Source organism: Homarus americanus, unplaced genomic scaffold, assembly GCF_018991925.1.
Source record: "Homarus americanus isolate GMGI-L3 unplaced genomic scaffold, GMGI_Hamer_2.0 scaffold31795, whole genome shotgun sequence".
Lineage (NCBI taxonomy): Eukaryota > Metazoa > Arthropoda > Malacostraca > Decapoda > Nephropidae > Homarus > Homarus americanus.
The window spans coordinates 2,716-29,427 of record NW_024747729.1 but is presented as its reverse complement, the minus strand read 5'-3'; the positions used below and the strand labels follow the sequence as shown (position 1 = coordinate 29,427).

General features: G+C 47.4%; 1 protein-coding gene across 1 annotated transcript in view; it reads left to right on the top strand.

Annotated features, from left to right (window-relative positions):
• Window positions 1-24,921, top strand: part of LOC121879840 (protein slit-like) — a gene marked incomplete at its 3' end in the record, with an annotated part of 144,763 nt that extends 119,842 nt beyond the window's left edge. Inside the window, exons 5-6 of the mRNA XM_042386631.1 lie at window positions 5,254-5,398; window positions 24,850-24,921. Of these exons, the coding sequence (XP_042242565.1) occupies window positions 5,254-5,398; window positions 24,850-24,921 (217 nt within the window). The remainder of the gene's footprint in view (window positions 1-5,253; window positions 5,399-24,849) is intronic.
• Between the last annotated feature and the right edge of the window lie 1,791 nt (window positions 24,922-26,712).

Here is a 26,712-nt window from a genome sequence, read left to right as displayed (position 1 = left end):
TGTATATAACATTGATCAATTCTCTCTCTCTCTCTCTCTCTCTCTCTCTCTCTCTCTCTCTCTCTCTCTCTCTCTCTCTCTCTCTCTCTCTTCTCTCTCACTTCTCCTCCTTCATCAAACAACAACAACAACGGAACAAAAAAAACATTGACTAACAACAAGGAAATTTTATCAACTTTTTAAAAAACTCTTTTATGTACTTTTAAACTTTGACCTTATTTGGTGATAGTTTTTTATTGGGTAAATATTCTTCCTTCGTGTAAATAATATTCCTCTTCTTCTTCCTACTCCTCCTCTTCCTCCTCCTCTTCTTCCTCTTGCTCCTCCTCTTCTTCCTATTCTTCCTCTTCTATTCTCCTCTTCCTCTTTTTTCTTCCTCTTCTTCTTCCTTCGTCCCTTCTTCCTCCTCCTCCTCCCCCTCTTCCTCCTCCTCCATCACTGGGCTCACGAGAGGAAATATGATGGAAGTGATAAAAGTTAAGCATTGTGGTGGTGGTAACCCTGGTGACGCCCCCCCCCCCACCACCACCACTACACCTGACTCCTGCTGTCGCCAACACAACCACCTCCTAACCTCGTCTCCTCCAACACACACGCCCCACTACCTCACCTCCAACACACCCTCTCTCCATCAATCTCCTCTCTTTCCCTCCATCACATCTCCTCCATCTGACTCTTCCCCCAACACACTTCTCCATCACAACACCCTCACTTGAGGAGTGAGTGTGTATAATTGAGTGTATAAGAGTGAGTGCGTGAGTATGTGAGAGTGTGTGTGTGAGTAAGTGTGTGAGTGTGTGTGTGTGTGTGGTGGTGAGGTGAGTATAAGTGCGTGTGTGGTAGTGGCGTGTGTGAGTGAGTGAGTGAAAGTGCGTGTGTGAGTGATTGATTGTGCGTGCGAGTGTGAATGAGTGAGTGTAAGTGCGAGTGTGAGTGGTGAGTGAGTGTAAGTGTGTGAGTGTAAGTGTGTGTGTGAGTGAGTGAGTGTAAGTGCGAGTGTGAGTGAGTGTAAGTGCGTGTGTGTGAGTGCCTGTGTGAATGAGTGAAAGTGCGTGTGTGAGTGAGTGTAAGTGCGTGTGTGTGAGTGTGTTAGCAGTAAGAGGTCAGGTTATCGCTGTATATTCTCTTGTTAATTGTTCCTCTCTCGTCTGGAGCTTCGTTGGCATGGAGATGAACGACATCTCTCTCACCACCTACCTCACCTTCCTTCACACCACCTCCACCTTCCCTCACCTTCCCTCCACCTCCCTCACCCCCCTCAATCTCCTCCCCTTCTCACCTTCCCTCACCTTCCCTCACCACCTACCTCTCCCCCTCACCACCTACCTCCACCTTCCCTCAATCCTCACCTCCCTTCTCACCTTCCTCACCTCCCCTCTCACCCCCTCACCTTCCCTCACCGCTACCCCACTCCCTCACTTCCTCACCCCTCCTCCTCCTCCCTCTAGCTTCTGTGTACATCGTCACATTATTGGCCACACATCATCACATTATTGGCCACACTTCATTACCAGGCTCGACACACAGGGCCACTTAACATAACACTACCCACACCACTTAGTCGTATCAGGCCACCGCTTATCTTCATAGTGGCCACATATCGTCGTAATATTGGCACCCGTCTTAATTTGATCCCTCCCACTATCACCACCACCACCACCACCACCACCACCACCACCACCATCATCACCACCACCACCACCATCATCACCACTACCCCCACCACTACTGCTTAGGTTGGGTTAAGTTAGGTTAGGGAGTTGCTTTAGATTTCGTTAGGTTGGGTTAGGTTAGATTAGGTTAGATCAGCTTAGATCAGCTTAGATTAGGTTACCGTTAGGGTATTTATTAAGCATTAGACGAAGTTAATAAGCTGGGGTGCGTAATCTTCAGGTGATCGTACAGGACTCTGCCGGCCGGGCCAAATTAGGCAGCAATCTGTGGGCTTGTCACCTGGTACTCCGATGCCTCCCTGGCCTTCATCCACTCAATGAACTCTGATGTGATATATTGAGTGAGTGCCGCCCCCCATCACTCTCCCTGGTGCTTGACAAAGGCACTCACGGTAATGTTCCAAGTCCCTTACCCACCCTACCCACCCTGCCTGCCTACCCCACCTAGCTGCCCACCCAGTCTAATATTCCACTCACCCACCCAGGAAGGTATTCAGGGTAATGTCCAGGTTCTCCACCCCATCCCACTACCTACCTCACCCATCCCGCCCACTCAGCCCACCCCTGCCCACTCCACTTGGAACAACACACCCTGGAGGTCTTTCTCCACCCTTTGTTCACCTTGTTGTGTTTTATTCTCACCTATGAGTCGCCTCTCTCTCTCTCTCTTTTTTTTTTTTTTTTTTCTTCTTTCTCTCTCTCTCTCTCTCTCTCTCTCTCTCTCTCTCTCTCTCTCTCTCTCTCTCTCTCTCTCTCTCCTTCCGTTTCCCAATCCTCCTTCCTCTCCCTCCTTCCCCTTTACTCGCTTCTCCTGTTCCTCCTCCTCCTCTCCCCTCCTCTCCTCCTTTCCCTCCTCTCCTCTCTCACCCAATATGGTAAATAAATATGTTGAACAGAAAACTTACCTGGTGTTATGTTACCTGTTGTTTCGTGTGTGTGTGTGTGTGCGATTTCCAACCTTCCCCTTCCATCCGAGCAGATTTCAGCCCTTCCATCCCAGTTAAATCCTCTCTTTCTCACCCTCCCATCCCAGAAGATCTCATCTCGGGAAGGTAATGCCCTTTTCCACACCAGAAGAAACAGTCCCCATTCCACTCTAGACCAGAACTACCCGTTCCATCACCCTCTTCCATATCCCGTTATCGGCCTCGTGATGGATCTTTGTGTACGACTAAACCTTGACAACCTATGAGGCCTTCCCTCCCTCCCTCTGTCCCTCCCTCCTTCCTTCCCTCCTTCCCTCCCTCCTTCCCTCCCTCTGTCCCTCCCTCCTTCCTTCCCTCCCTCTGTCCCTCCCTCCCTTCCCTCCCTCCTTCCCTCCCTCCCTGTCCCTCCTCCTTCCTTCCTCCTTCCCTTCCCTCCTCTGTCCCTCCCCTCCTTTTCCTCTCTCCTCCTTTATTCTCCTCTCTCTCTCTCTCCCCTCCCCAAGAGATTCCTTCCCACCTCCCTCTCTCCTTCCGTCCTTTCCAGACTCCATATCTTCACTCCTCTAGTCTTCCTTCCCTACCTCTTCCTCCTTCCTTCCTACCTCTCCCCTCCTTCCCTCCCCCTCCCTCCTTCCCCTCTCTCCTTCTTACCCTACAGAGACCTCTCCTCCTGCTTCCTGCCCCTATACCCTCTTGCCCTCCCCTGCCCATCCCCAGCCTATCTGCCCACCTGTCCCTTTATCCCCAGCCTACCTGACCCCCTTACCCCTTGCCCCCCTTCCTCCTTGCCCCCCCTTCCCCGTGTCCTCCAGCCAGTGTGCAGGAGTCGGTAATTGGAGTCGAGACGTAACCAGTGTTCATGAGGGCGCTAAGTGGCGGGTGAAGGCAGGATAGGGGTGCTGGGGAGAGGCTGTGGTTCCTCCCCCTGGCGTGTGCTGCTGCTGTTATGCTCCCCGGTCGCGTGTTATGCTCCCCACATTGTGTTATTCACCCCTTCTTTGGTTCCTCACTCCCCCGGTGTGTACTGCTGCTGTTCTCCCCACATTGTTTTATGCTCCATTCTTAGTGTCATTCTCCCCGTCTTGTGTTACTCTCCCCCGTCTAGGCTATGCTCCCCACCTAGTTATGCTCCCCATCTTTGTGATAAAACCATTAAAACAATAATACTCTTAAACACTGTAGAATATAACACTGACACACTGTTTACACCTGGTCTAATATATCCTTAATTACTTCACTAAGTCAGGTGTGTCAGGTGTCCTTGATATCCTAACAGTATATCCTATGTCCGTCTTGATTTACCAATTTGGAATACAGGTACAGTGAAACCTCCATATAACGGACTTTTCTCTCCATATAACGGACTTCTTTCTTCACATAACGGGCTTATATGGCCATATAATCCGTTAAATGAGGGTTTCACATTTAACGGATCCTCGATATAACGGACTTTAATTTTTATAATAGTTCATAAGATGGAAATTTCACTTCCAACGGGCCCTCGATATAACGGACTTTTCCTCTCCCTATAGTCCGGTAAATAGAGGTTTTACTGTATAAGTGAATTTAACCCGTTTTATTAACTCGTGTGTGTGAACGTCTGTCCTGTGTGGCACTAAACAATGTCAACACCTGATTGAACGACTCACAAGAGGTGAAATTGTCCCCCAGTCTTGTTAATAAAGTTGTTAAACCAAAACAGGAGTGGTTGAGAGGGGGGGAGTGGGATTGGGGTGGGTGACTGGGGAGTTAAGGTGGGTGAGAGGGGATTTGAGAGGGTTGTGAGAGGGGTTATAGTGGGTGTGAGGGGAGTTGAGATGGGTGAGTGGGCTTGAGATCAGTGAGAGGAGTTGAGGTGGATGAGAGGGCTTGAGATGGATTAGTGGGGATTAAAGTGGGTGAGTGGGGGGAACTAGTAGACCATAACCTGGGGGAAGAGGGGACGGGTGAGGGACGGGTGTTAGAGTCGTGGAATGGTAGGAAAAGGAGAGAAAAAAAAGGGAGGGAGAGGGAGAGGGAGAGGGAGGAGGACAAAGAGGAAGGTTGGCCACGGTAGCAGTTGGACCATCTCGTACTGTGGGTCGTGAGTGAATGGTGGTAAAGACTGTCTATGTAATTTGATGCTCTTGAGTTGTGTGAGGTGTTGGGGTTAAGTCGTGCTATGGTGCTGTACCCTGGGTGTGGTGTGTTGTAATGGTGATGGTGTGGTGTGTTGTAGTGATGATAGTGTGCTGTAGTGATGATGTATGTTGGTGTGGTGTTGTATTTTGATGGTGATGCTGTATTTTGCTGTGCTGTATTGTGGTGTTGTTGTATTTTGGTGTGCTGTAGTGGTGTGGTGTGGTGTGGTGTGGTGTGGTGTGTTGTGGTGTGGTGTGGTGTGGTGTGAGGTGGTGTGGTGTCGCTATAATCATTCTCTTTAACACTGGCTGTAAACAGGAACAGTCTAGTTGATCAAGTTATCAGCCCCAGGAAGCTCGGGGACCTGTGTAGGGGGTAAGTGTACAGGTACTTAATTCCAGGTAATTCATGGGGGCCGAGGAACTGGGGGAATACCTGGATACCTGTATAAATTAGATATAATATTGATACAGGTGTGGTAGTACAGGTAATGAGTGTATTAAGGTGGATCTAACCTGTGTGTTCTTCTTCAGGTGGTGGGCGACGAGATGATGGTGCTGGATGCCCTTCGCCGCCTCTCTGCCCGGACTCCTGCCGATGTTCTGAGGGCATCGTCGACTGCCGGGACCGAGGCTTCACCCATGTCCCCCTCCACATCCCTGAGGACACCACCGAGCTGTGAGTACCTCCTTTACCTTGTCCTAACAACTCACGAGTCATCTTACATATCCATTTTTGTTCAGTTGTCACAGTATTCTATCCATAAATGCTTCGGATTCGTGAGTCTGAATCTTTAAGGGTTCAGGAGGAGAGAACCTAATGAACCTTAAATAGCTGACTGTATACATAACCATACAGTGACCCTTATATATTAGGTCCTATGATAACATGTGCTGTATAGCTGTATTGTACGGATACCACATACTCCCAACATAGTAGTCTCTCGCTTGACATTCCTACCTGATAGCTATGTTCCGGTCTCCTTGTTTATGTGCTAACTACAGTACTATCGTTAGCCATGGGTAGTTCCTCACCTGAGTTACCCCTAATTACCTCCGCCAGGGTTTTATATACATGTTATTATATTAAAGGTTTAAAGGGTAGGGGGGGTGAGGGATAGGGTAGGGGGTAGGTGGGTAGGTAAGGGGAAGGGAGGGTGAGTAAAGAGGTAGGGGAAGGAAGGGTAGAGAAGGGAAGGAAGGGAAAATAAGGGAGGGGAGGAGAATGGGCTAGATAAAAGAGAGAAGAAAAGGGGAAGAATAAGAGAAAGGGTAAATGATGCGAAGGGAAAGAGAGGGGAAGGATGAGTTTTAGGGATGAAGGGGAATGTAATTGAGGGTGAAGGGAGGGGAGGGGAGGGGAGAAGAGAGAGAGGATTGAAGAAAAATGAAAGAAAAAGAGGGAGGAAGGGGAGAGGAAGAGAGGGGAGAAAGAGATTGGATAAGAGGAAAAGTCCATGAGAGGAAGGAGAAGAACAGGAGGAGGAGGGATGAAGGGGAGGAAAGAGGAGAGGAAAGGATTAACTCTGTGAAAGCCTGATTTAAACACGACTGTATCCGTTTATTGATAGCTTGAGGGGCATACACTGACTGGTAACTGGTAACTGCGCTAACTGAACTAATAACTGGGAATTGGTTAAATAAGTTATCACTATTATTATATTATCATCATCATCAGTTAGCATCATTATTATTACGGTCATCATTATCAACTTCATTATCATCGTCATTATTGTCGACAAGGCTTTCAGAACTGTCATCATCTTCATTATCATCATCACCACCGTCATCACCACCACTATCACCATCACCACCATCACCACCACCACCGTCATCACCACCACCACCACCACCACCACCACCACCACCACCGTCATCACCACCACTATCACCACCACCACCACCACCACCACCACCATCATCACCATCGTCACCATCAACAAGGCTCTCAGCACTACACAATAATCCATACTAAATTTTCCCACGAGTCTTTGCTGCTTATTTGGTAAGTGACATTTTACCCCAGCTCTCACCCCCACCCTCCCCCCTCCCTCCCCCTCCCCCCTCCCCACCCTACGCCTCCCTTCCCTTCCCTCTTCCGTCTCCTCTCCCCTCCTGTTTCGTCATTCTCTCCCCTCTCGTCATTCCCTTTCCTCCCCTCCCCTCTCTTATTCCTCCTTTCCCTTTCTCCTTGCCTACCCTCCCTCCCCTCTCTTCCTCCCTCCTCTCCCTCTCTTCCTCCTCCTCCTCCTCCTCCTCCTCCTCCTCCTCCTCCTCCTCCTCCTCCTCCTCCTCCTCCTCCTCCTCCTCCTCCTCCTCTCCTCCTCCTCCCCCCTCCTCCTCCCTCCTCCTCCTCCCTCTCCTCCTCTCCTCCTCCTCCTCCTCCTTCCTCCTCATACTGTACACAGCCAGCCAAACCTCCCAATAAAACCCACGCTTGATGGGGGCCAAGTGCTGCTTTAAGTTTATTTAATCTCAAGTCGACTAGGAAGGATTTGGTGAGGTATACAAATCAGGATCTCCAAGCGTCTCCTAGCTGTATTTCTTGTCGGTCTCCGGGTCTTGGCTGAGTCCTGGAGGGTCCTGGGGGGGGGGTTGGATTAGGCTGGGGCGAGGAGGTAGAGTTAGAGTTAGGTTAGGTTTTGTGTGGAGGGATAATATGAGTGTATCAGAGAGCTCATTATAACCTGGTGTGTGTGTGTGTGTGTGTGTGTGTGTGTGTGTGTGTGTGTGTGTGTGTGTGTGTGTGTGTGTGTGTATGAAAGAAAAATGAGTGTAATAGGCAGACAGAAAATAGGAGAGAGAGAGGAGACACTCCTCCACCACCATCTCTCTCCTGTATTATTCCCTCATTCAGTGGGACAGGTCGCTCACACCTCCTCTTCTCACGTCTCTTGCCCTGTTCCTCCTGCCCGTCCCCACTTGCCCTGCCTCCCCTCCTGCCCCTCCTCCTTGCCCCCTCCCCTCTGCCCCCCCCTCACTTGCCCTACCTCCTCTTCCGCCTATCTACTGTACATTCTCCGTTACCACTACTTAATTTCCGTATACGCTTTCATTCCTCCTTATTCCTCCCTCTCCTCTCTCCACCCCTCCCTCCCCTCCTCCCTCCCTCCCTCCCCTCCAATATGCTTTCCCTTCTTTATCGTCTCATTTCCTATTTTCCATCATCACTCTCCCATTCTCCCCTCCTTCGTCTTTCCCTACTCCCTCCCCTCCCTCTCTCCCATCTCTCCCCTTTTCGCCCCATCCCTCCCTTTTCCTCACCCTTTCATTAGGCTTGTATCTGTCACCTATGCCCCTTCAGTGTGCCCCTCCAACATGCCCCTCACCCACACACCCTTCACCCACGCTCCATCACCCACTCCTCCTAACCCACTCCCCATCACCCACACTCCCCTCACCCATTCCTCCTAACCCACGCCCCCTTACCCATTCCTCCTAACACACACACCCTCACCCCCTCACCCACACCCCCTCACACCCCCCTCACCCACGCCCCTCTACCACGCCCCTCCAGCACGCCCACCACCCTCGATGTTTGGTGTTATCAGATTTGGGTTACAAGTGTCGTCGGCGTGTATCTGTGGTCATTAAGGGCGACTCCAGCACGTCCAGGGGGGATAAGGAGGGGGGGGCAGAAGTGTTCCAGGGCCCTTACCGTAGTGGAGAGGGAAATATTGATAAAAGAGAAGAGAAGGAAGAAGAACGATAAGAATCTGTGATCAATAAGTTAAAAAAAATCTTATTATTTCGTGTCTTTATATTCGTTACGTTAATTAATTATATTTATACTTCAACATTTCGGCCACAGAGATAAGAGCTGTTAACAGATGAGAAATTAAAGGGAAGACGTTAACTGAGGAAGAGGAGGAGAAGTAGAAGAAGAAGAACCAGAAGAGGAAGAAGAAGAAGAGTAGGAGGAGGAGGAGGAAGATACGTAGGGCGGATTAACAATATTAATCTGCATAAGAAAATAATCCATCGTCTCGTTAAGACATTCTCTATATACGGATAATGTTACGGCATTTACATAAGACTTAATCCCTTGAGTACGATGACGTAATCTCTTGAGTACAGTGTTATCTTACTCTGTGGGATGAGTCCTCGTGCTCAAAGGCGATGTAATTTTGTACTCGAGGGATTAAATCATCGCACTGAAGGGATTAATTCGTTGTACTCAAGGGGTTTAATTATCGTACTCAAGGGGTTAAGTTATTGTACTCAAGTGGGCGTTACTCTCTCATGCCATTGTGCTCTGGCAGTTTACGGCGTACTAAAGGGGTTTAATTAACGTACTCAAGGGGTTAAGTTATCGTACTCAAGGGGTTAAGTTATCGTACTCAAGGGGTTAAGTTATCGTACTCAAGGGGTTAAGTTATCGTACTCAAGGGGTTAAGTTATCGTACTCAAGGGGTTAAGTTATGATAATTTCAATAACATTAGTAGTTTCTGTTTTGTGTATTGGTGATCTCTCTCTCTCTCTCTCTCTCTCTCTCTCTCTTCAGGAGCTTGACTCTTAATTTTCTTGATATTATCTGAAGTGAGTGGGTGGAGGGGGCGGTGAGGAGACTGGGTGGCTTACCTGGGTGGGCGGGCGGATAACATGGATGGGTGGTCGTAAGGGTGGTTTGGATGAATGGGTGGGAGGTCGGAAGACGGTTGGGTGGCGTGGATGGGCGGTTAGGGTTAGCACGAGTCGGCTGTCGGAAGGTTGTAGTGTGGGCGGAGTGGGTGGGCGTTCGGAAGGGATGGCGTTGATGGGTGGGTGGGCGGGTAGGTGGGCGATGGTGGGTCGCTAACCTGCTGACACTATCAACCAACGCAAAGACGTTTACGACCATAACTTGTGATGTTAACTGCCTGCGTCTTATGTTGTGTTGGCATCAGCTGGTTATCAACGTCAGGAGAGGTCGCGTTGTGTGGCGTTGATGTCAGGTCGTATCTAACGTCAGTGGTTTCAACGCGAGGGAAGATATATATATAACAGCGTTCCCATGGATGATCTTAACGCGTTGAGTGCAGCGTTGCCACCAGTACATTTAACACCCCATAGTTATTCAACGCTCTTACCAGGAAGTCGTATTAAGTCGGGGATGGTATCTCGCCCAGGTAAAGTCAAGGTATTGCCTCATTAACAGTTTTACGAGTACAGGTATGCTTGTAGCTCCTCCACACACACACACACACACACACACACACACACACACACACGCGCACACACATATACACACACGCACATGACCTGATAGTGATGTTAATAAACTTTCTAAATACCTTTTAGTAACTCTATTCCTCTGGCCGCGTCATAAACAACAGTAAACTCATAAGAAAAAATAAAGGTAAATAGTTGTCTTAATATGTTTGTCAGTGAGTATTTTTTTTTTATTGAGTCTTAAGCGGTAGTGTGGAGTTGGCCTTTTTTACGTCTGGGTGAAGGTGTGGTGGTCTCTCTCTCTCTCTCTCTCTCTCTCTCTCTCTCTCTCTCTCTCTCTCTCTCTCTCTCTCTCTCTCTGCCCCCTCCCTGCCCCTCCCACTCCTCCTCCCCTTCCCCACCATAACCCCCTCCATGACTCCCTCCTCCTCCCCACCATAACCCCTCCATGACTCCTCCTCCCCTTCCCCACCTGCCCCCTCCATGACTCCCTCCTCCCCCTCCCCCTAACCCCCCCCTGCTCCCCTCCTTCCCCTACCCTCCACATCATCCTTGACCATACCTACACCTACAATCTTCCCTCACACTCTCAAACCTAACCTAACCTATCCTAACCTAACCTAACCTAACCTAACCTAACCTAACCTAACCTATCCGATGGTAAGTGAACGTATCTAGTTAAGGTTGAGACTCGGTAAAATCATAATGGCATTTTTAGGGTCTCTACCATTAGTTAATTACTCAGGTAAATTAATACACCTTTAATTAACGTGGGATTCTGGGTCCTTTTGCTGCTACGGATTTAAGTAATGAAAATAGAGATAATTTTTAATTTTTTGAGCTATTTTATGTCCGGTTTATAAAGTGGAGGGATATATTAGCGTAAATAATCGATCTTTGTCTGTCTGTCTGTGTTCACGTTTGGGAAGTGTTGTTGTTGTTGTTGTTGTTGTTGTTGTTATAATGTATTAGTGCCATCAATTATTATTATTTTTTATTATTAGTGTTATTATTTATTTTATTTTTATTATTATTATTTTATTATTATTATTATTATTATTTATCATTAATAATATAGAAAGAAGGAAATTATATATAATTTAGAACATGAAATAACACAGTAAACTTTTCTAATCACAGGTAAATATGGTATAATTACAGGTAACCTAACTTAATGACATACAGTTGGTGTGTTCCTCCGCCCCAAAAATTACACCAGTGTCGTATTCATGAGGTGACTTGATTAAAAGTTTTCGCTGAATAGAACTACGAGTTGAGGCTGGCAGATTAATTCAGGGCTGGAAACGGTAGGCGGGTGAAGTGAATCAAAATGCATATGTGTCTTTTATGTCGTCAAAATGCATATGTGGCTTTAATGTATTCAAGATTCATATGTGACTTTGTGCTAAAAATGCATATATGACTTTTATTTAGTGAAAATACATATGTGACTTACCGAACCAAAAATTCATACCGGTTGTTGATTTTGTATTACGAAAAATACATATATGACTACATGACCATAAATGCGTAGATAAATTAAAAAAAAATGCTCAGGTAACTTACAAAGCCCAATAATGCACAGCTGACTGACATAGGTGACTTAAATAACTAAAAATGCACAGCTGACTTACAGAACCAAAAATACATAGGTGACTTGACTTTCCCACAGAAAACATAGGTAATAAAGGAGAGAGAGACACCACCTGTACCTGAGCCATCTAGATTAAAGGTACACCTGTAGTATGTAATTAGTGTAAAAGATAATTAGCAAGCAGGTGAGGTGAGTTATCTCTCTTGTTACCTAATTTAAAGGGACCTCTCTCTTTTAGAGACAGTCATTGTGTTGTATGTTTGTGTGTGTGTTCCTTGTGTTTGTGATGTTGGTGTTTATTTGTTGTGTTTTGTTTGTCTGTTAATTTGCTTTTGTATGTGAAATTGTATTTGTTTTATTCCTTTATATTCATTGGTTTTATTTATTGTTTTTTATTAATTTATGAATATAATGCTGTTGTTCATTATATATATTATTATTATTGTGTTGTGTGTGTGTGTGTGTGTGTGTGTGTGTGTGTGTGTGTGTGTGTGTGTGTGTGTGTGTGTGTGTGTGTGTGTGTGTGTGTGTGTGTGTGTGTGTGTGTGTGTGTGTGTGTGTGTCTGTGTGTGTGTGTGTGTGTGTGTGTGTGTGTGTGTCAGTGAGCAACAGGAGTATGGAGGCAGGTCTTAGCCCCCCTCTGATGATGACAATGCCAGCACCAGAGACCTCCACCTCCATCATCACTTCTGTCTGTCTGTCTGTCTGTCTGTCTGTCTGTCTGTCCTGTGAGTCTCCCTGCGACTGATTTTGTGGTGAAGATTCTGCGCTCTCTCTCTCTCTCTCTCTCTCTCTCTCTCTCTCTCTCTCTCTCTCTCTCTCTCAAAACAAAAGAATTATTTATTAGGCGGGAAGCGTGGTATCAGCAGCCAGAAATTATTAATGAGTTAAAAATGACATAACTAGAAAGTGTGTGCAAGAGAAGAGACGTATACACAAGAAAACAAAAAGAAAAAAGAAAAGACAGACAGACAGACAGACAGACAGACAGACACCTTTCAATCTATATTCCGTCGTGAAATTTGTAAAAAAAAAAAAAAAAAATCTTGGAGTAAATTGGTGAGGATGAAAGTTTATTCCCAATTAGTTTTTCCGATCAAGGTTTTATTCCCAGCCTTAGTCAGTGTTTCATGCGGGTGGGTGATTGGCTGTGTGGTCTGCTACCTGTGTGTCTGTTTGTCTATGTCTGTGTGTCTGTCTGTGTACCTGTGTGTCTGTCTGTGTGTGTGAAGATGGTTGCCAATATGTAGAACTGTTTTTTTTCTTTTTGCTGATTTTAGTATTTTAGTGTGTGTGTGTGTGTGTGTGTGTGTGTGTGTGTGTGTGTGTGTGTGTGTGTGTGTGTGTGTGTGTGTGTGTGCCCTCTCCCACACTCCACCCTACAGTCCTCTTACATTATTCATGTCAGACAAGTCGAAACTTTTTCACTAGTGTGTGTGTGTGTGTGTGTGTGTGTGTGTGGTGTGTGTGTGTGTGTGTTTTATTAATGTAGCATGAGAATAAACTTGCCCGTGAGCTTCAATACATTTTGCTTGGCTTCGACTCTCTCTCTCTCTCTCTCTCTCTCTCTCTCTCTCTCTCTCTCTCTCTCTCTCTCTCTCTCTCTCTCTTCCAAGTACTAATTATTTTGTTTTGTTTTTTGTTTAATTTGTTAACATTAAACTCAAACAAGTAAACCGTTTTAACCCATTAATTTGGAACACCAAGACAGAAATATCCTTTTGCCCGCCCCCTCCCCCTGCCTGCCCCCCTCCCCCCTTAGCCCCTCCCCTGCCTGCCCCTCCCCTGCCTGCACCCCTCCCCTGCCTGCCCCCCCCCCGCCTGCACCCCTCCCCTGCCTGCCCCTCCCCCCTGCCTGCACCCCTCCCCTGCCAGCCCTCCCCCTGCCTGCCCCCTGCCTGCACCCCTCCCCTGCCTGCCCCTCCCCTGCCTGCACCCCTCCCCCCTGCCTGCCCCCCTGCCTGCCCCTGCCCCACCCCTCCCCCTGCCTGCCCCTCCCCCTGCCCCCTCCCCACGCCCCCCTCCTGCCCCTCCCCTGCCTGCCCCTCCCCTGCCTGCCCCCTCCCCCTGCCTGCCCCCTCCCCCCTGCCAGTCCCTCCCCCCTCACCCCTCCCAGGACAGTGAACTACAGCCAGTGTTAACACAGCCATCTTCCTCTCGATTCGTCTGGGTTTGGAGTAATATTTTCACAGTAATGGGTGCCAGTGTGTGTGTGTGTGTGTGTGTGTGTGTGTGTGTGTGTGTGTGTGTGTCCAGTAACCATGACTTTTCCCTCGCCGTTCGACTCAATTTTAATCAAACTTGCTACACAGATGTTCCCTAATTATAAACTTCTACTAAATTTGTTCGACAGGTCACCCCCTCCCCTGATCCCCTCCCGACCAACCTCCCACCCCTGACCACCCTCCCACCCCCTGACCACCCTCCCACCCCCTGACCCCTCTCACCCCCCTCAAAAAAGTTAGTTTCCATAGCAACCAGGTGTTAAGAAAGTCAATTTTTTTTGCCTTCACTTCCAGAACCAATTGAAATGAAATTAAAGTTTGGAAACATTATCATAGGAATGTAGGAACACGTTGTACTCCTGGTTATTGGCTGGCACAGGGCACGGGTCAACTGAAGAGTGACCAACCCCCCAGCTAATTTCACCTGATAATTAAACTCCCAGGTCCTCCCAGATAAACACTTCTGTGGCCGTGTTATCTGATAAACCCACGACACACACACACACACACCTGAGAGCCCGGCACCTAACACACACACACACACACACTCAGAGCCCAGCACCTAACACACACACACACACACACTCAGAACCCAGCACCTAACACACACACACACACACACACACACACACACAGAGCCCAGCACCTACACACACACATACACACACACAGACCCCTGGCACCTAACACACACACACACACACACTCAGAGCCCAGCACCTAACAACACACACACACACACACACACACACACACACACACACACACACACACACACACACACACACACACACACACACACACACACACACACACACACACACACACACACACACACACACACACACACACACACACACACACACACACACACACACTCAGAGCCTGCACCACACACACACACACACACACACACACACACACACACACAGAAAGACAAAGTGGAGAGAGTAATTGGTTGAGGTTGTGGACGTCAGCCTCGTGGCTCTGATTCACACACACACAAGTTGTCGCTTCTGCCAGCCACTTTTCCTTCTGGTACATCACTTCAGTATTTGAGTCTCCATATATTAGACCTTGCGAATCCATCTAATGACAAAGGAGTAAAATTGAATACACCTGGACACAAGATACATACACCATCCACACTCCAGACACAGACACATACACCATCCACACCGGACACAGAGATACATACACCATCCACACTCCGGACACAGAGATACATACACCATCCACACTGGACACAGAGATACATACACCATCCACACTCCGGACACAGAGATACATACACCATCCACACTCTGGACACAGAGATACATACACCATCCACACTCCAGACACAGACACACACACCATCCACACTCCAGACACAGAGATACATACACCATCCACACTCCAGACACAGACACATACACCATCCACACCTGACACAGAGATACATACACCATCCACACTCCGGACACAGAGATACATACACCATCCACCACCGGACACAGAGATACATACACCATCCACACCCGGACACAGAGATACATACACCATCCACACCTGGACACAGATGATGATACACCATCCACCTCATGCATCATACCCCCCCCGTCGTCCAGTAGTTACCTGTATTATTTTTCCCAGGTAAGGTGGTAGCAACGGGCCGTGGCTGGTCGTAAATCCACCCACTTAACCAGTTATCAAACCTTAAATGGCAGCAAAGTCACCAGCTTGTTCTACCCTACTTGTGTGTGGGTGGGGGGGTGTTTGTGGGGTGGGGGGTGTTTGTGTGGGGGAGGTTTGTGTGGGTGGGGGGAGTGTTTGTGGGTGAGGTGGTTTGTCTGTGTAATGATGTTGTGATAGTGAGGACAATGAGAGAGAGAGAGAGAGAGAGAGAGAGAGAGAGAGAAGAGAGAGAATAACGAAAAGCTAAGAGAAGAAACGAAAGAGAAAAGCATATGAAAGAGAGACAAAGAAAGAGAAGAAAGAGATAGAGAAAATAAGAGAGAGCGTGAGAGAAAATGAAAGTAAAAGGCAGAGATTGAGAGATCAGGTGTAATTAACGCTCTTACCTGGTCTTGAACACAGGTAGTGGGGTGGGACCTGGTCTTAAGTACAGGTAGTGGGGGGGAGTGTCAGGGTTGGTTTAGAGTGAGCCATCTGACACATTACACACCTGTCGGATATATACTTTACACACCTGTCTTCTTTGCTCACATTTACACACCTGTCACCACTAATTACACACCTGTCTCCACTAATAACACACCTGTTTCTGCTTCTGTCACCCACGCAAACTACAAGAGAGAGAAAGGGGGAGAGAAGGTAAGGGAAAAGAGAGATAGAGAAAGGGGGCAGAGGGGAGGGAAGGGGACAAATATTGATATAGAGAGGGAGAGAGAGACGGGGTAACTAACATGTAAATAAAGGTAATCTAATATTATCCATCACCTGTAGGGGGTGCAGTGAGGAGCCCGTGGGGTGAAGGGGCTGTTCTAGGCGTAGAAGCTGTCGCCAACACAACCACCACACCCTGAGTTAACGAGTTGCATGACCCAGTGTCAAGGAATAGTCCGAGAAGACCGGACAACTCGCCTACTGCACTGGCTAACCATTACCCCGGAACACGATCCGCAAATCGATTAACATCCAGGTTCCCAATTACTGCAAATGGCGTAAAGAAACTTGCCCATAGTTTCACTCGCCCGGGGATCGAACCCGGGTCCGCTCGCTTGCTGATCATTACACCACAGGTTGCCACATACATACATACTTAATTAAATACATTCATACAGGATTACATAGGTTGTGACAATACTCTCTGCGGGCTTGTGTGTGTGTGGTGATTCCATGGATCAGCTGGCATCTCCACACACTGGTTGTCCCTGTCGTCCACACTGAAGAACTTATCACCTGAGGAGCCACCAGTGCCCGGCCGTCCTGGTATTTACATGTGGCGGAATATGAATATGAAATCAAAGGCTCCTAGGTACTCTCGGACGTACACCCCGGCACTGACACAGGAACATCACCCTCCGTCAGTTCTTAAGAGCGGATTAGCATAGCGGAGGGTATGTAATTAGATCCTCTTCCTATTTGGAGATGGTCGTATGTAAACAAGATTTTTGAAGCGAGTGAGATAGCTGCCAGCGATTATCACACACACACACACACACACACACACACACACACACACACACACACACACACACACACACACACACCGCCCCGTCGTCACCACCTGTATCAAACTCAGGTAAAAACAACCAACCTATTATTTCTTACTTCAGTTTTGGGATCAGATTTGGCTGGTTTAATTTACGTGAGCAATTTGTGGGCACTGAGCCATTATTACCTGACACAGTGTTTTGGTGAGGTGGGTGAGGGGGAGGAGGAGGGGGGTGAGGGGGAGGAGGGGGGTGAGGAGGAGAGAGGAGGAAGTAGTAGCGTCTGAAGGAGGAAGAGATGATACACACTGAGGAATTGAGGAGAGGAGGAGGAGGAGGGAGGAGGACAGGAGGCAGGAAGGCCCTCACTCCTCACCCCACTCGTTCCTCACCATCTGCCCTCACTCTCCTGTCCTCACCCCCTCACCACTCTATCCCCTCACCCCCCACCTCCCTCTCCTCATCCCTCACCTCTATCCTCTCTCCCTCCCTCCCCCACCATCACTGGACTTACATTCCAGTATATAGGTTTTACATTGTGAGATATGGGCGTCTGTTCAGTGTGGGCTGTGTGTGTGTGTGTGTGTGTGTGTGTGTGTGTGTGTGTGTGTGTGTGTGTGTGTGTGTGTGTGTGTGTGTGTCCGTCCGAGGCACTGTAGCGGTGAAAGATACGAGGATGGGGAGTACTCTTTTATCTCAGAAGGGTTGAGGCGAGTGGCGGTGCCTTGGATGTTGGAGGTGGTAGTGGTCAAACTTTTCAGTGAGAGAGAATATGAAGAAGGAGGAGTAAGGGAGGGAGTTGAGTGAGCGAGTGAGTGAGTGAGTGAGGGGCAGCAGAAGTGGCGCTGTCTAGTAGTGAGTTATCTGATGGTGTAAGATCCCCCAGGTCTTGTTTGGAAGTGGTGGTGGTAGTAGGGGTTGTGGTGGTGCGTAGTAGTAGTGATAGGGAGTGGTAATGGTGGTGGTAGTGGTGGTGATGGTGGTGGTGATGGTGATAGGGGGTGGATGGTGATAGGGGGTGGTGATGGTGGTAGTGGTGGTGATGGTGATAGGGGCGGTGATGGTGATAGGGGTGATGGTGATAGGGGGTGATGGTAGGGGTGGTGATGGTGATAGGGTGGTGATGTAGATAGGTGGTGGATAGGGTGGTGATGGTGATAGGGGTGTTGGTGATAGGGTAGTGGGATGGTGGTGGTGATGGTGGTAGTGGTGGTGATGGTGATAGGGGTGGTGATGGTAGTGGTGGTGATGAGGATAGGGTAGGTTGGGATAGGGGTGGTGGTGGTGATAGGGGTGGTGATGGTGTAGGTGGTGGTGATGGTGATAGGGGATGGTGGTGTGATAGGGGTGGTGGTGGTGATAGGGGTGGTGATGGTGGTAGTGGTGGTGATGGATAGGGGGGGTGGTGGTGGTGATAGGGGGTGGTGATGGTGGTAGTGGTGGTGATGGTGATAGGGGTGGTGATGGTGATAGGTGGTGGGATGGTGATAGGGTGGTGTTGGTGATAGGGGTGGTGGGTGGTGATAGGGTGGTGATGGTAGTGGTGGTGATGGTGATAGGGGATGGTGGATAGGGGGGGTGGTGGTGGTGATAGGGTGGGTGATGGTGGTAGTGGTGGTGATGGTAATAGGGGGTGGTGGTGGTGATAGGGGTGGGGTGATGGTGGTAGTGGTGGTGATGGTGATAGGGTGGTGATGGGGTAGTGGTGGTGATGGTGATAGGGGTGGTGATGGTGATAGGGGTGGTGATGGTGCCCGGAGACTCAGGTTGAGGAAGAGGAGGTAAAAGTTCACTTGGTTCCACACGGCCGCGGTCAAATGACAGCGTCCTGAGGGCCTCTTGTGTGAAAAGACGCAGTGGAGTGTAAGGCAGCGCCTCCAGGACCCTGCCACTGTTACTCCGCCTCTCATCCTCACAACTTTATAGAATTACTGCTCTCAATGGTCGTCTGGCCGGAGTCATGTCCTAAACTATGTTGGGTGTGTCCTTCAACTCTCTCTCTCACTCTCTCTCTCTCTCATCCTACACCATCCCTCCCTCCCTCTCTCCCTCCCTCTTACCCACCCATTCCGCCCATTCTCTCCCCTTCCATCTTCTCCACCTAACCTAACCTCCCTCCCGGTGTGAGTAAGATGGGTGTAGGAGGACCATCCGTCACGCCCCCTCACGACCTGCCACGACCTCCGGCCCTCTCCTCCACCACCTGTCTCCCTCACTGTGACACCTCCCACCCTACCCCTCCTCCTCACCCCCTCCCTCCTCACCCTCCCTCCTCACTCCCCCTCCCTCCCTCCCTCTTCTTCCCTCACCTCCTCCTCACCTCCTCCCTCCTCTCCTCACCCTCACCTCACTCCCTCACCCTCCCTCCCTCACCACTACCTCCACGTAAGAAAACATATCGACACCCTTGACAAATTATTAAAATATTTGAATTTATTTTTGTTTTAACTATGAATCAAATGTTTTACCGATACGTGTGTAGGAATTATACACGTACTGGACCTGTTCTCTCGTGTGAGGTTAGGTTAGGTCAGGTCAGAAAACTGTACTTAATTCATTTGACAATAATTTTTTTTATATGTTTACTAATTATACTGTATGTTTACGGTAAAAAAACAGTTGGTTAAAGAATAATTAATTTACATATTTTTATTAAATATTTTATTCTGAATATCAAAAACATTAATTAAGGATTGAATTAATAATTTAATATTTTGTTCAATATTTTTTGTTTTGTTTTACGTGAAGTTAAACTAAGATATAAGATTAACTAAAAATTAATTTTGTTTTTATCTAATTTATTAACTATTTTTCTGTGCACTAAAGTAATACTCCAGCAATTACTTTCCCTCACTAATAAAAAACAAAATTAATTGAACAATAATTAGATTTATCCCCAATATTTTTTCTTTAAATAATTAATAGAGAAATTTGTATGATTTTTTAATATCAAATGACCTCCCGTGTTGTGGGTTAACCTCTGACCTCTGACCTCCGTACGAGTGTTAGTGCAGCGCTTGGGTCACGAGGGGTCACTTGGGTCATCATTTGGAAATAGCCGGACATACCTTGAGTGCCAGTGTCAGGGTGTGTGTGTGTGTGTGTGTGGTGTGGCGGTACAGGGTGTGGTGTAGTGTGGCGGTACATAGTGTGGTGTAGTAGTGTGGTGGTACAGGGTGTGGCGGTGGTAGGTAGTTCTTACAGTGTAGTGCCTCAGAGAGAGAGGGGTGAAGGGGGGGGTAGGGAGGACAGGAGGAATTTGGGTGAAGTGAAAGGAGGATAGAGGAGGACGCAAGAGGATATAGGAGTTGGGGAGGTTAAGGGGTTGGGGGTGATGATAGGTAGACGGGAATAGTGTAGGGAAGATAGGGAAAGGAGTGGGAGGCAGGCTGGTGAGAGGGAAGGAGGGAAAGACAGCCAAGTGGGGGAGGAGGGAGGAAGGTGCCGGATGCAGGCTGATTGGAGAGGGAGGGGAAGTGTACAGGCTGGCGGGAGGGTGGATGGTACAGGTCACGGAAAGCCCATGGGTGGATGTGTGTGTGTATTTTGGTTCACTTCCGGTGCCAGAAACGGTGTACAGATCTCGTGTGTGTGTGTGTGTGTGTGTGTGTGTGTGTGTGTGTTGAGTTATACACCTGGGTCGTCATTCAGAGAGTTTTTATCGGTCCAAGTCTACACAATTTTAACTTAAATCTGACGCGGTAGTTGTGGCGTATGATCAAAGCATGGCGTTAATAGAGAGTATTGTTGGGTCTTAAGGTGTGCAGGCAGGCGAGCGGTGAGAAGTTGTCTGGACTATTTCTCAGGAACTATTTGCAATAGTGCTTGGAGAAAGGAACAGACAGACAGACAGAAACAGACAAAGACAGAGAGATAGAGAGACAGACAGGTAGAGACAGACAGACAGACCCGAAAATAAGAGATAATTTGAGGTTTTGTAACGCATTTGACCTTTGACCTCAGCTTAACGTGAACTTGAAACTGAAAATCTTATCCAGACGATTTGGGGGCAAAATAGTGTACAGGAGGCGGGTCAACTTGTGTGTGTGTGTGAGAATGACTGGGATTCACCTGTAATTTTCCACCGGTATCAGGATCAAGATAATTTTTTACATACCAGTTTGGAAGTACGAATTCCATAGCTATTTTTATATAGATTCACAAAACAATTGTATAAAAAATAAATAAAATAAAAAAACGAAGGTGATTATTTTTTTTTTATTTTTATTTATTTACCTATTTTTTTTACAGTACCTATTTTTTCCCATGAGAGGAGTGAACTTTTTCGGTAATGGTATTCATTGTTTGGTATAGGTGATGAAACACTCAGTGGTACAAATAATACTAACAGTTGGGCCTTGTAAACAATAACAACAACAGCTACAACTACAACATGTGTGATTGCAGTGCTTTGTATGTGTTGGTGGTGAGGCTACGTGTTGTTGGTACGTAATAATAATAATAATAATAATAATAATAATAATAGTAATAATAATAACAATAATAATAACAATAATAATAACAACAATAATAACAACAATAATAATAATAGTAATAATAATAACAATAATAATAATAATAATGACAACAATAATAACAACAACAATAATAATAATAATAATAATAATAATAATAATAATAATAATAATATAATAATAATAATAATAATATAATAATAATAATAATAATAATCTTACATTATAGAAATACAACACCACGACTCATAATTTCCCCACACGTCAAAATAATTTTTTAAATATTAAAAACAAAAAAAATATTCGCAATTAATATTTTAGAGAAAACAGAAAAAAAATTCCTTCACCCAGACGTAAAGAATAAAATATGATAATTGATCTTACTTAATTAATTTCAACCTTTAGTGAGACAGTTACATAAATACAGGAGTTTATTACAAGTTTTTAAAGTTATTTTTTACAGTTACCAAGAATACAGAGATATTGTTTTGACTAATTCTGTATTCTGTAATGTTGAAGTGAGTCGCTTTATTGTGATTGTTTCATAATGGTGAGGGTTTAATGTTTTCTTGGAAGTGGGAGGTCTTGTGTTTTAGTTTGGTTGTGTGTAGTGGTGTGGATAACCTAACCTAACCTAACCTAACCAAACATCAAGGAAGAACTTGGAGTGTTTATTTCAAGGGGGACATTGTTAAAGACCCTTAGTGTGTTGATCAGGTCATCCTCGCGGGAACCTTGACCTCAACAAAGCTTCAGGGGCACAGGAAACCTCTCGGAATCCTCTCAATTTAAACTCCATGGTCCTGAATTTCTTAAGAATCTCTCTCTCTCTCTCTGGGTATAACACAACGACTGCCTGCTTCTCGTACACTGCAGTAGTTGGCTAGGCAGTCTTACTCATCAGCTTTTGTGCCGTCAGGGGTTGAGTGAGTCAGTTAGATGCCTTCTCACGTCCTCAGCTTCAAGGGGGTTTATTAAGGCTCGAATTTGTGAGTCTTTGGACCCAAGGAAACTCAGGGCACAGGGGGAGGGGAGGGGGAATAACAGTAGGTATTGTAATATGGCCACCAATTTCTCATTCTACCCTCTCCCTCCTCCTCCTCCTCCCCCTCCTTCATCACCCCTTCCTCTCCTACCTCACCCCCCTCCTCCTCCTCTTCCTTACTAGTACACCCAACGTCCTTCAACTCTCTCTCACTCATTCTACACCCATCCACCCACCCACTCACCTCCCTCCTAGCCACCCACTCCGCCCACCATAGCCTCCACCCATCCTTCCTCCATTCACCCTACCAGCTTGCCACTCCACCCATCCTACTCTCCTTCCATCCCCCCCCCCTCCACTCACCCTCTTAGCCACTCCACGCCACTCCACACCACTCCACCTGCTGTATGCCTCAGCCTATCGACAAAGTTTTCCACAACTACCTTCCTAAAATCACACCTAACCTAACCTAACCTCACCCAATATCGCCTTGATGCCCGTCACAATACCTCGAGGTGTAGGGAGCTAACTTTTTACCAAGGGGGGAGGGGAGGGAGATGGTGGGGTGTTGAGAGGCCTAATAGTGCTCCATTTACTCCCCAAAGATCTTGATGGAAGTTCTGGCTTAAGGGTTCAGGGCTGGAGTGGGAGTTATCGCCCTTGGAGTTATTAGTCTGTGGTTATTAAGAGTCTTTGGGGAATTGTGTTAAAGGGATGTGGTTTTGGGATGTGGTTTTGAGATGTGGTCTTGGGATGTGGTTGGTATATACACTACGTTGTTGATGGTGAAATGTACTGTATGTTTTGGTAAAGTAGATCACAGGTTCAGGTTGATGGTGAAATGTACTGTATGTTTTGGTAAAGTAGATCACAGGTTAGGAGTTTCTCTCTCTCTCTCTCTCTCTCTCTCTCTCTCTCTTTTCCCTCTCTCTCTCTCTCTCTCTCTCTCTCTCTCTAAGATGGCTCAATATATACGCCAGCTTCCGTTGTCGACGTAAGAAGGAGCGGTGGTGGAACTCACTTCCTTGCTGCCTTGCCATTACTAGAATCCAGGTGCAGGTATCACGTACACCTGGGGAACAAAGAACGAGTAGAGGTGGTAAGGGATGGGGGTGTGTGGGGGGTGTGTGGGGGTGTGTGGGGGCAGTGGGTGGGGAGGAAGAGGAGGGAGGAGAGCTAGTCTGTGTGAGGATGTTTTGTGGTCTCTGCAGTAGCAAGGATACAGTATATTGGACCTCGGGGTGACAGTCAGACAGCTTCACCACCTCTCTCTCTCTCTCTCTCTCTCTCTCTCTCTCTCTCTCTCTCTCAGTACTGTAGGCAGGAGTACTGGGGTGACAGCAAGGCCCACCAGTAAGTAATTCCTGAGCTTTCCTGTCTTCTCCCTCCCTCCCTCTCCCTCTTTCTCTCCCTCTCGCTCTCCCTTCTGCCCACCTGCCTCAGTCACCCCTTCCATCAGGCAGGTGTTGCAGTGGCCGCCTGTGTTAATGTATGGTCACACAAGGCGGCCCTAATCATGCGGAAAGTTGCATTGTGTTGCATGTTTTCCTTGTGATGGTGGACAGAATCTCTCTTAACCTCACCTCACTTCACCCCACCTCACCTCACCTCACCTCACCTCACCTCACCTCACCTCACCTCACCTCCACCTCCACCCCTCACCTTGCCCTCCACCTCCACCCCACCTCTCCACCTCACCTCACCTTACCTCACCCCTCACCTTGCATACCTCCACCTCCACCTTACCTCCACCTCTGCCCTCCTCACCTCCTCACCTCACCTCACCTCCCTTACCTTGTGCCCTTCGTGTCCTTCTCCGTGTCCTTTAGGTCCCTTGGAGTCTGCCTGTTGCTCTTTCATTAGGTAGTGGCAGGTCCGTGGTCCTTAAGTTTGGTCACATTATGGTGCATTGATTTGGGTGATGGTGCTCTCTTTAATGCCGTAGTTAACACCATATTACCGTTAACTCTAGAACATCCTTCACTATCACCACCATTATCACTATCACCATCACTGTCCCTACCAACCCCCTCCACCTACTACCACCACCACCATCACTGACCACTACCACCCACCTCCACCACCACCACCATCACAGCCACTACCCAGCCCCCCTCCACCACCCCACTACCACCACCACCATCACTGACCACCTACTGCCCCTCCACCACCACCACACCATCTGCCCCAGCCACTACCAACCCCCTCCACCACCACTACCACCACCACCATCACAGCCACCTACCACCCCTCCACACCACCCCACCATGCAATACTACCAACCCCCTCCTACCACTACCACCACCACCATCACTGACCACTACCCCTCCACCACCACCACCATCTGACCACTACCAACCCCCCTCCACCACCCTACCACCACCACCATCACTGACCACCACCCTCACCACCACCACCATCTGTACTACCCCTCCACCCACCACCACCACCATCATGATACTACCCACCCTCCACCACCACCACCATCACTGACCTCACCACCCCACTACCACCACCACTGACCACTATCTCCCCCAACAGGAGGCTGGAACAGAACCAGATCACGGAGGTACCCAGCCGAGCCTTCGCCCCCTTCAGGAAGCTGCGACGAATGTAAGTAAACCACTATTAAACTTCCTTTATACAGTGAACCCTCTGTATAACGGACTTTCTTCTCAATATAGTCCGTTAAATAGAGGTTTTACTGTACTCTTATATAATGTAGTTTTTAATAGAGATTTTTTATAGTTTTTACTAATATTTTGTATATATATATATATATATATATATATATATATATATATATATATATATATATATATATATATATATATATATATATATATATATATATATATATATATATATATATATTTTTTTTTTTTTTTTAATGATGTAAAATATTTAGTTTTGATATTTTAACATTGTGATTTCTTATGACCAAGGTGAGGTTAGGTTAGGTCTTTACAGGTGTATTCTACATTAGTAACAAGTGAACGTGGGCCCTTCATGCCCAGTGAAAGTTTAAACGCTCGTGCTTGGCTAGCGCGCAACCTCCTTCCAGCTGACAGCATACAGTGACAAAATGGTTAATTAATGCCTTCCTAAAGAAACCATCGACATGGGACCAGGTTTGTTCCACTATACGAATTTTTTGCGATTTTTCCACCAAGTTTGATGAAAAACGATTGTGCCGTCTCGGCTGCCCAGAACAGACACACACACGGCTATTCCTATAGTATATTAGATTAGTGTTGGTTAGTGTTTCCAGGTGAGTCGGTTATGGGGGAGTGAACTAGGACTTGGAATTTGATTTTTAGTGAGGTAAGATATGTGGGGGGGTGGGGACAGACAGGCGTGGTAGATGTGTGTGTAGACAGGCAGACAGACGCAGTAGTTGTGGGCGTAGACAGGGAATATACTGTACATGATGACCGTGACGCTGCCCACTCTACTTGTCAGGAGTAACTAGGTAACTGCCTCGTCCCGTCGCCTCACGCCTTGTTTATGATGCCTCTTGTGTCTTGATTGGGTTGTTAGCTTGTCCTCGCCTCGTTACCTTGTTAGCTTGTCCTCGCCTCTTGGCCTCTCTCTCGTTGGTCTGTTCTCTGTCCTCTTTTTGTCCTCGTCTTGTGGTCACGTTAATAATCAGCCAGTATACTGTGTCAGCACGTCAGGCAGTATAGTACACGGGCATACACGGGAGGCACAGTATAGTACACGGGCATACACGGGAGGCACAGTATAGTACACGGGCATACACGGGAGGCACAGTATAGTACACGGGCATACACGGGAGGCACAGTATAGTACACGGGCATACACGGGAGGCACAGTATAGTACACGGGCACACACGGGAGGCACAGTATAGTACACGGGCATACACGGGAGGCACAGTATAGTACACGGGCATACACGGGAGGTACAGTATAGTACACGGGCATACACGGGAGGTACAGTATATAGTTATGTTAAGAGTGGTGGAGGTGGTGACGGTGGTGGACAGGTAAGACCAACCATATATGGGTTTACTTTAATTAACCTTTGACCCAGATTAACCTCGTCAGTACTGCGGGGCCTTTTATCTTTTCTTACTTGTTATCGCGGAAAAAAAATGTGTTTGAGACCTGAGTTAACCTGAAAATGTTGTAGTGTGTGTGTGTGTGTGTGTGTGTTTGGGAGGGTTATAGGCCTAGACGATATCCACCCTGTGATTCATTGATCCACCAACCTGTTTTGATTAGCATCCCGACCTCTGACGAGACATGGGGAAGTAGAGAAGGGTGTGTGTGTGTGCAGTCGACCGTCACGAATGGGTTAGTTAGTAGCTGTGGACATGAACTTGACTCAATCAATCAATCAGTCAATCACCCTAGATGTCATTCTCGTATCTGAGGTGTTGG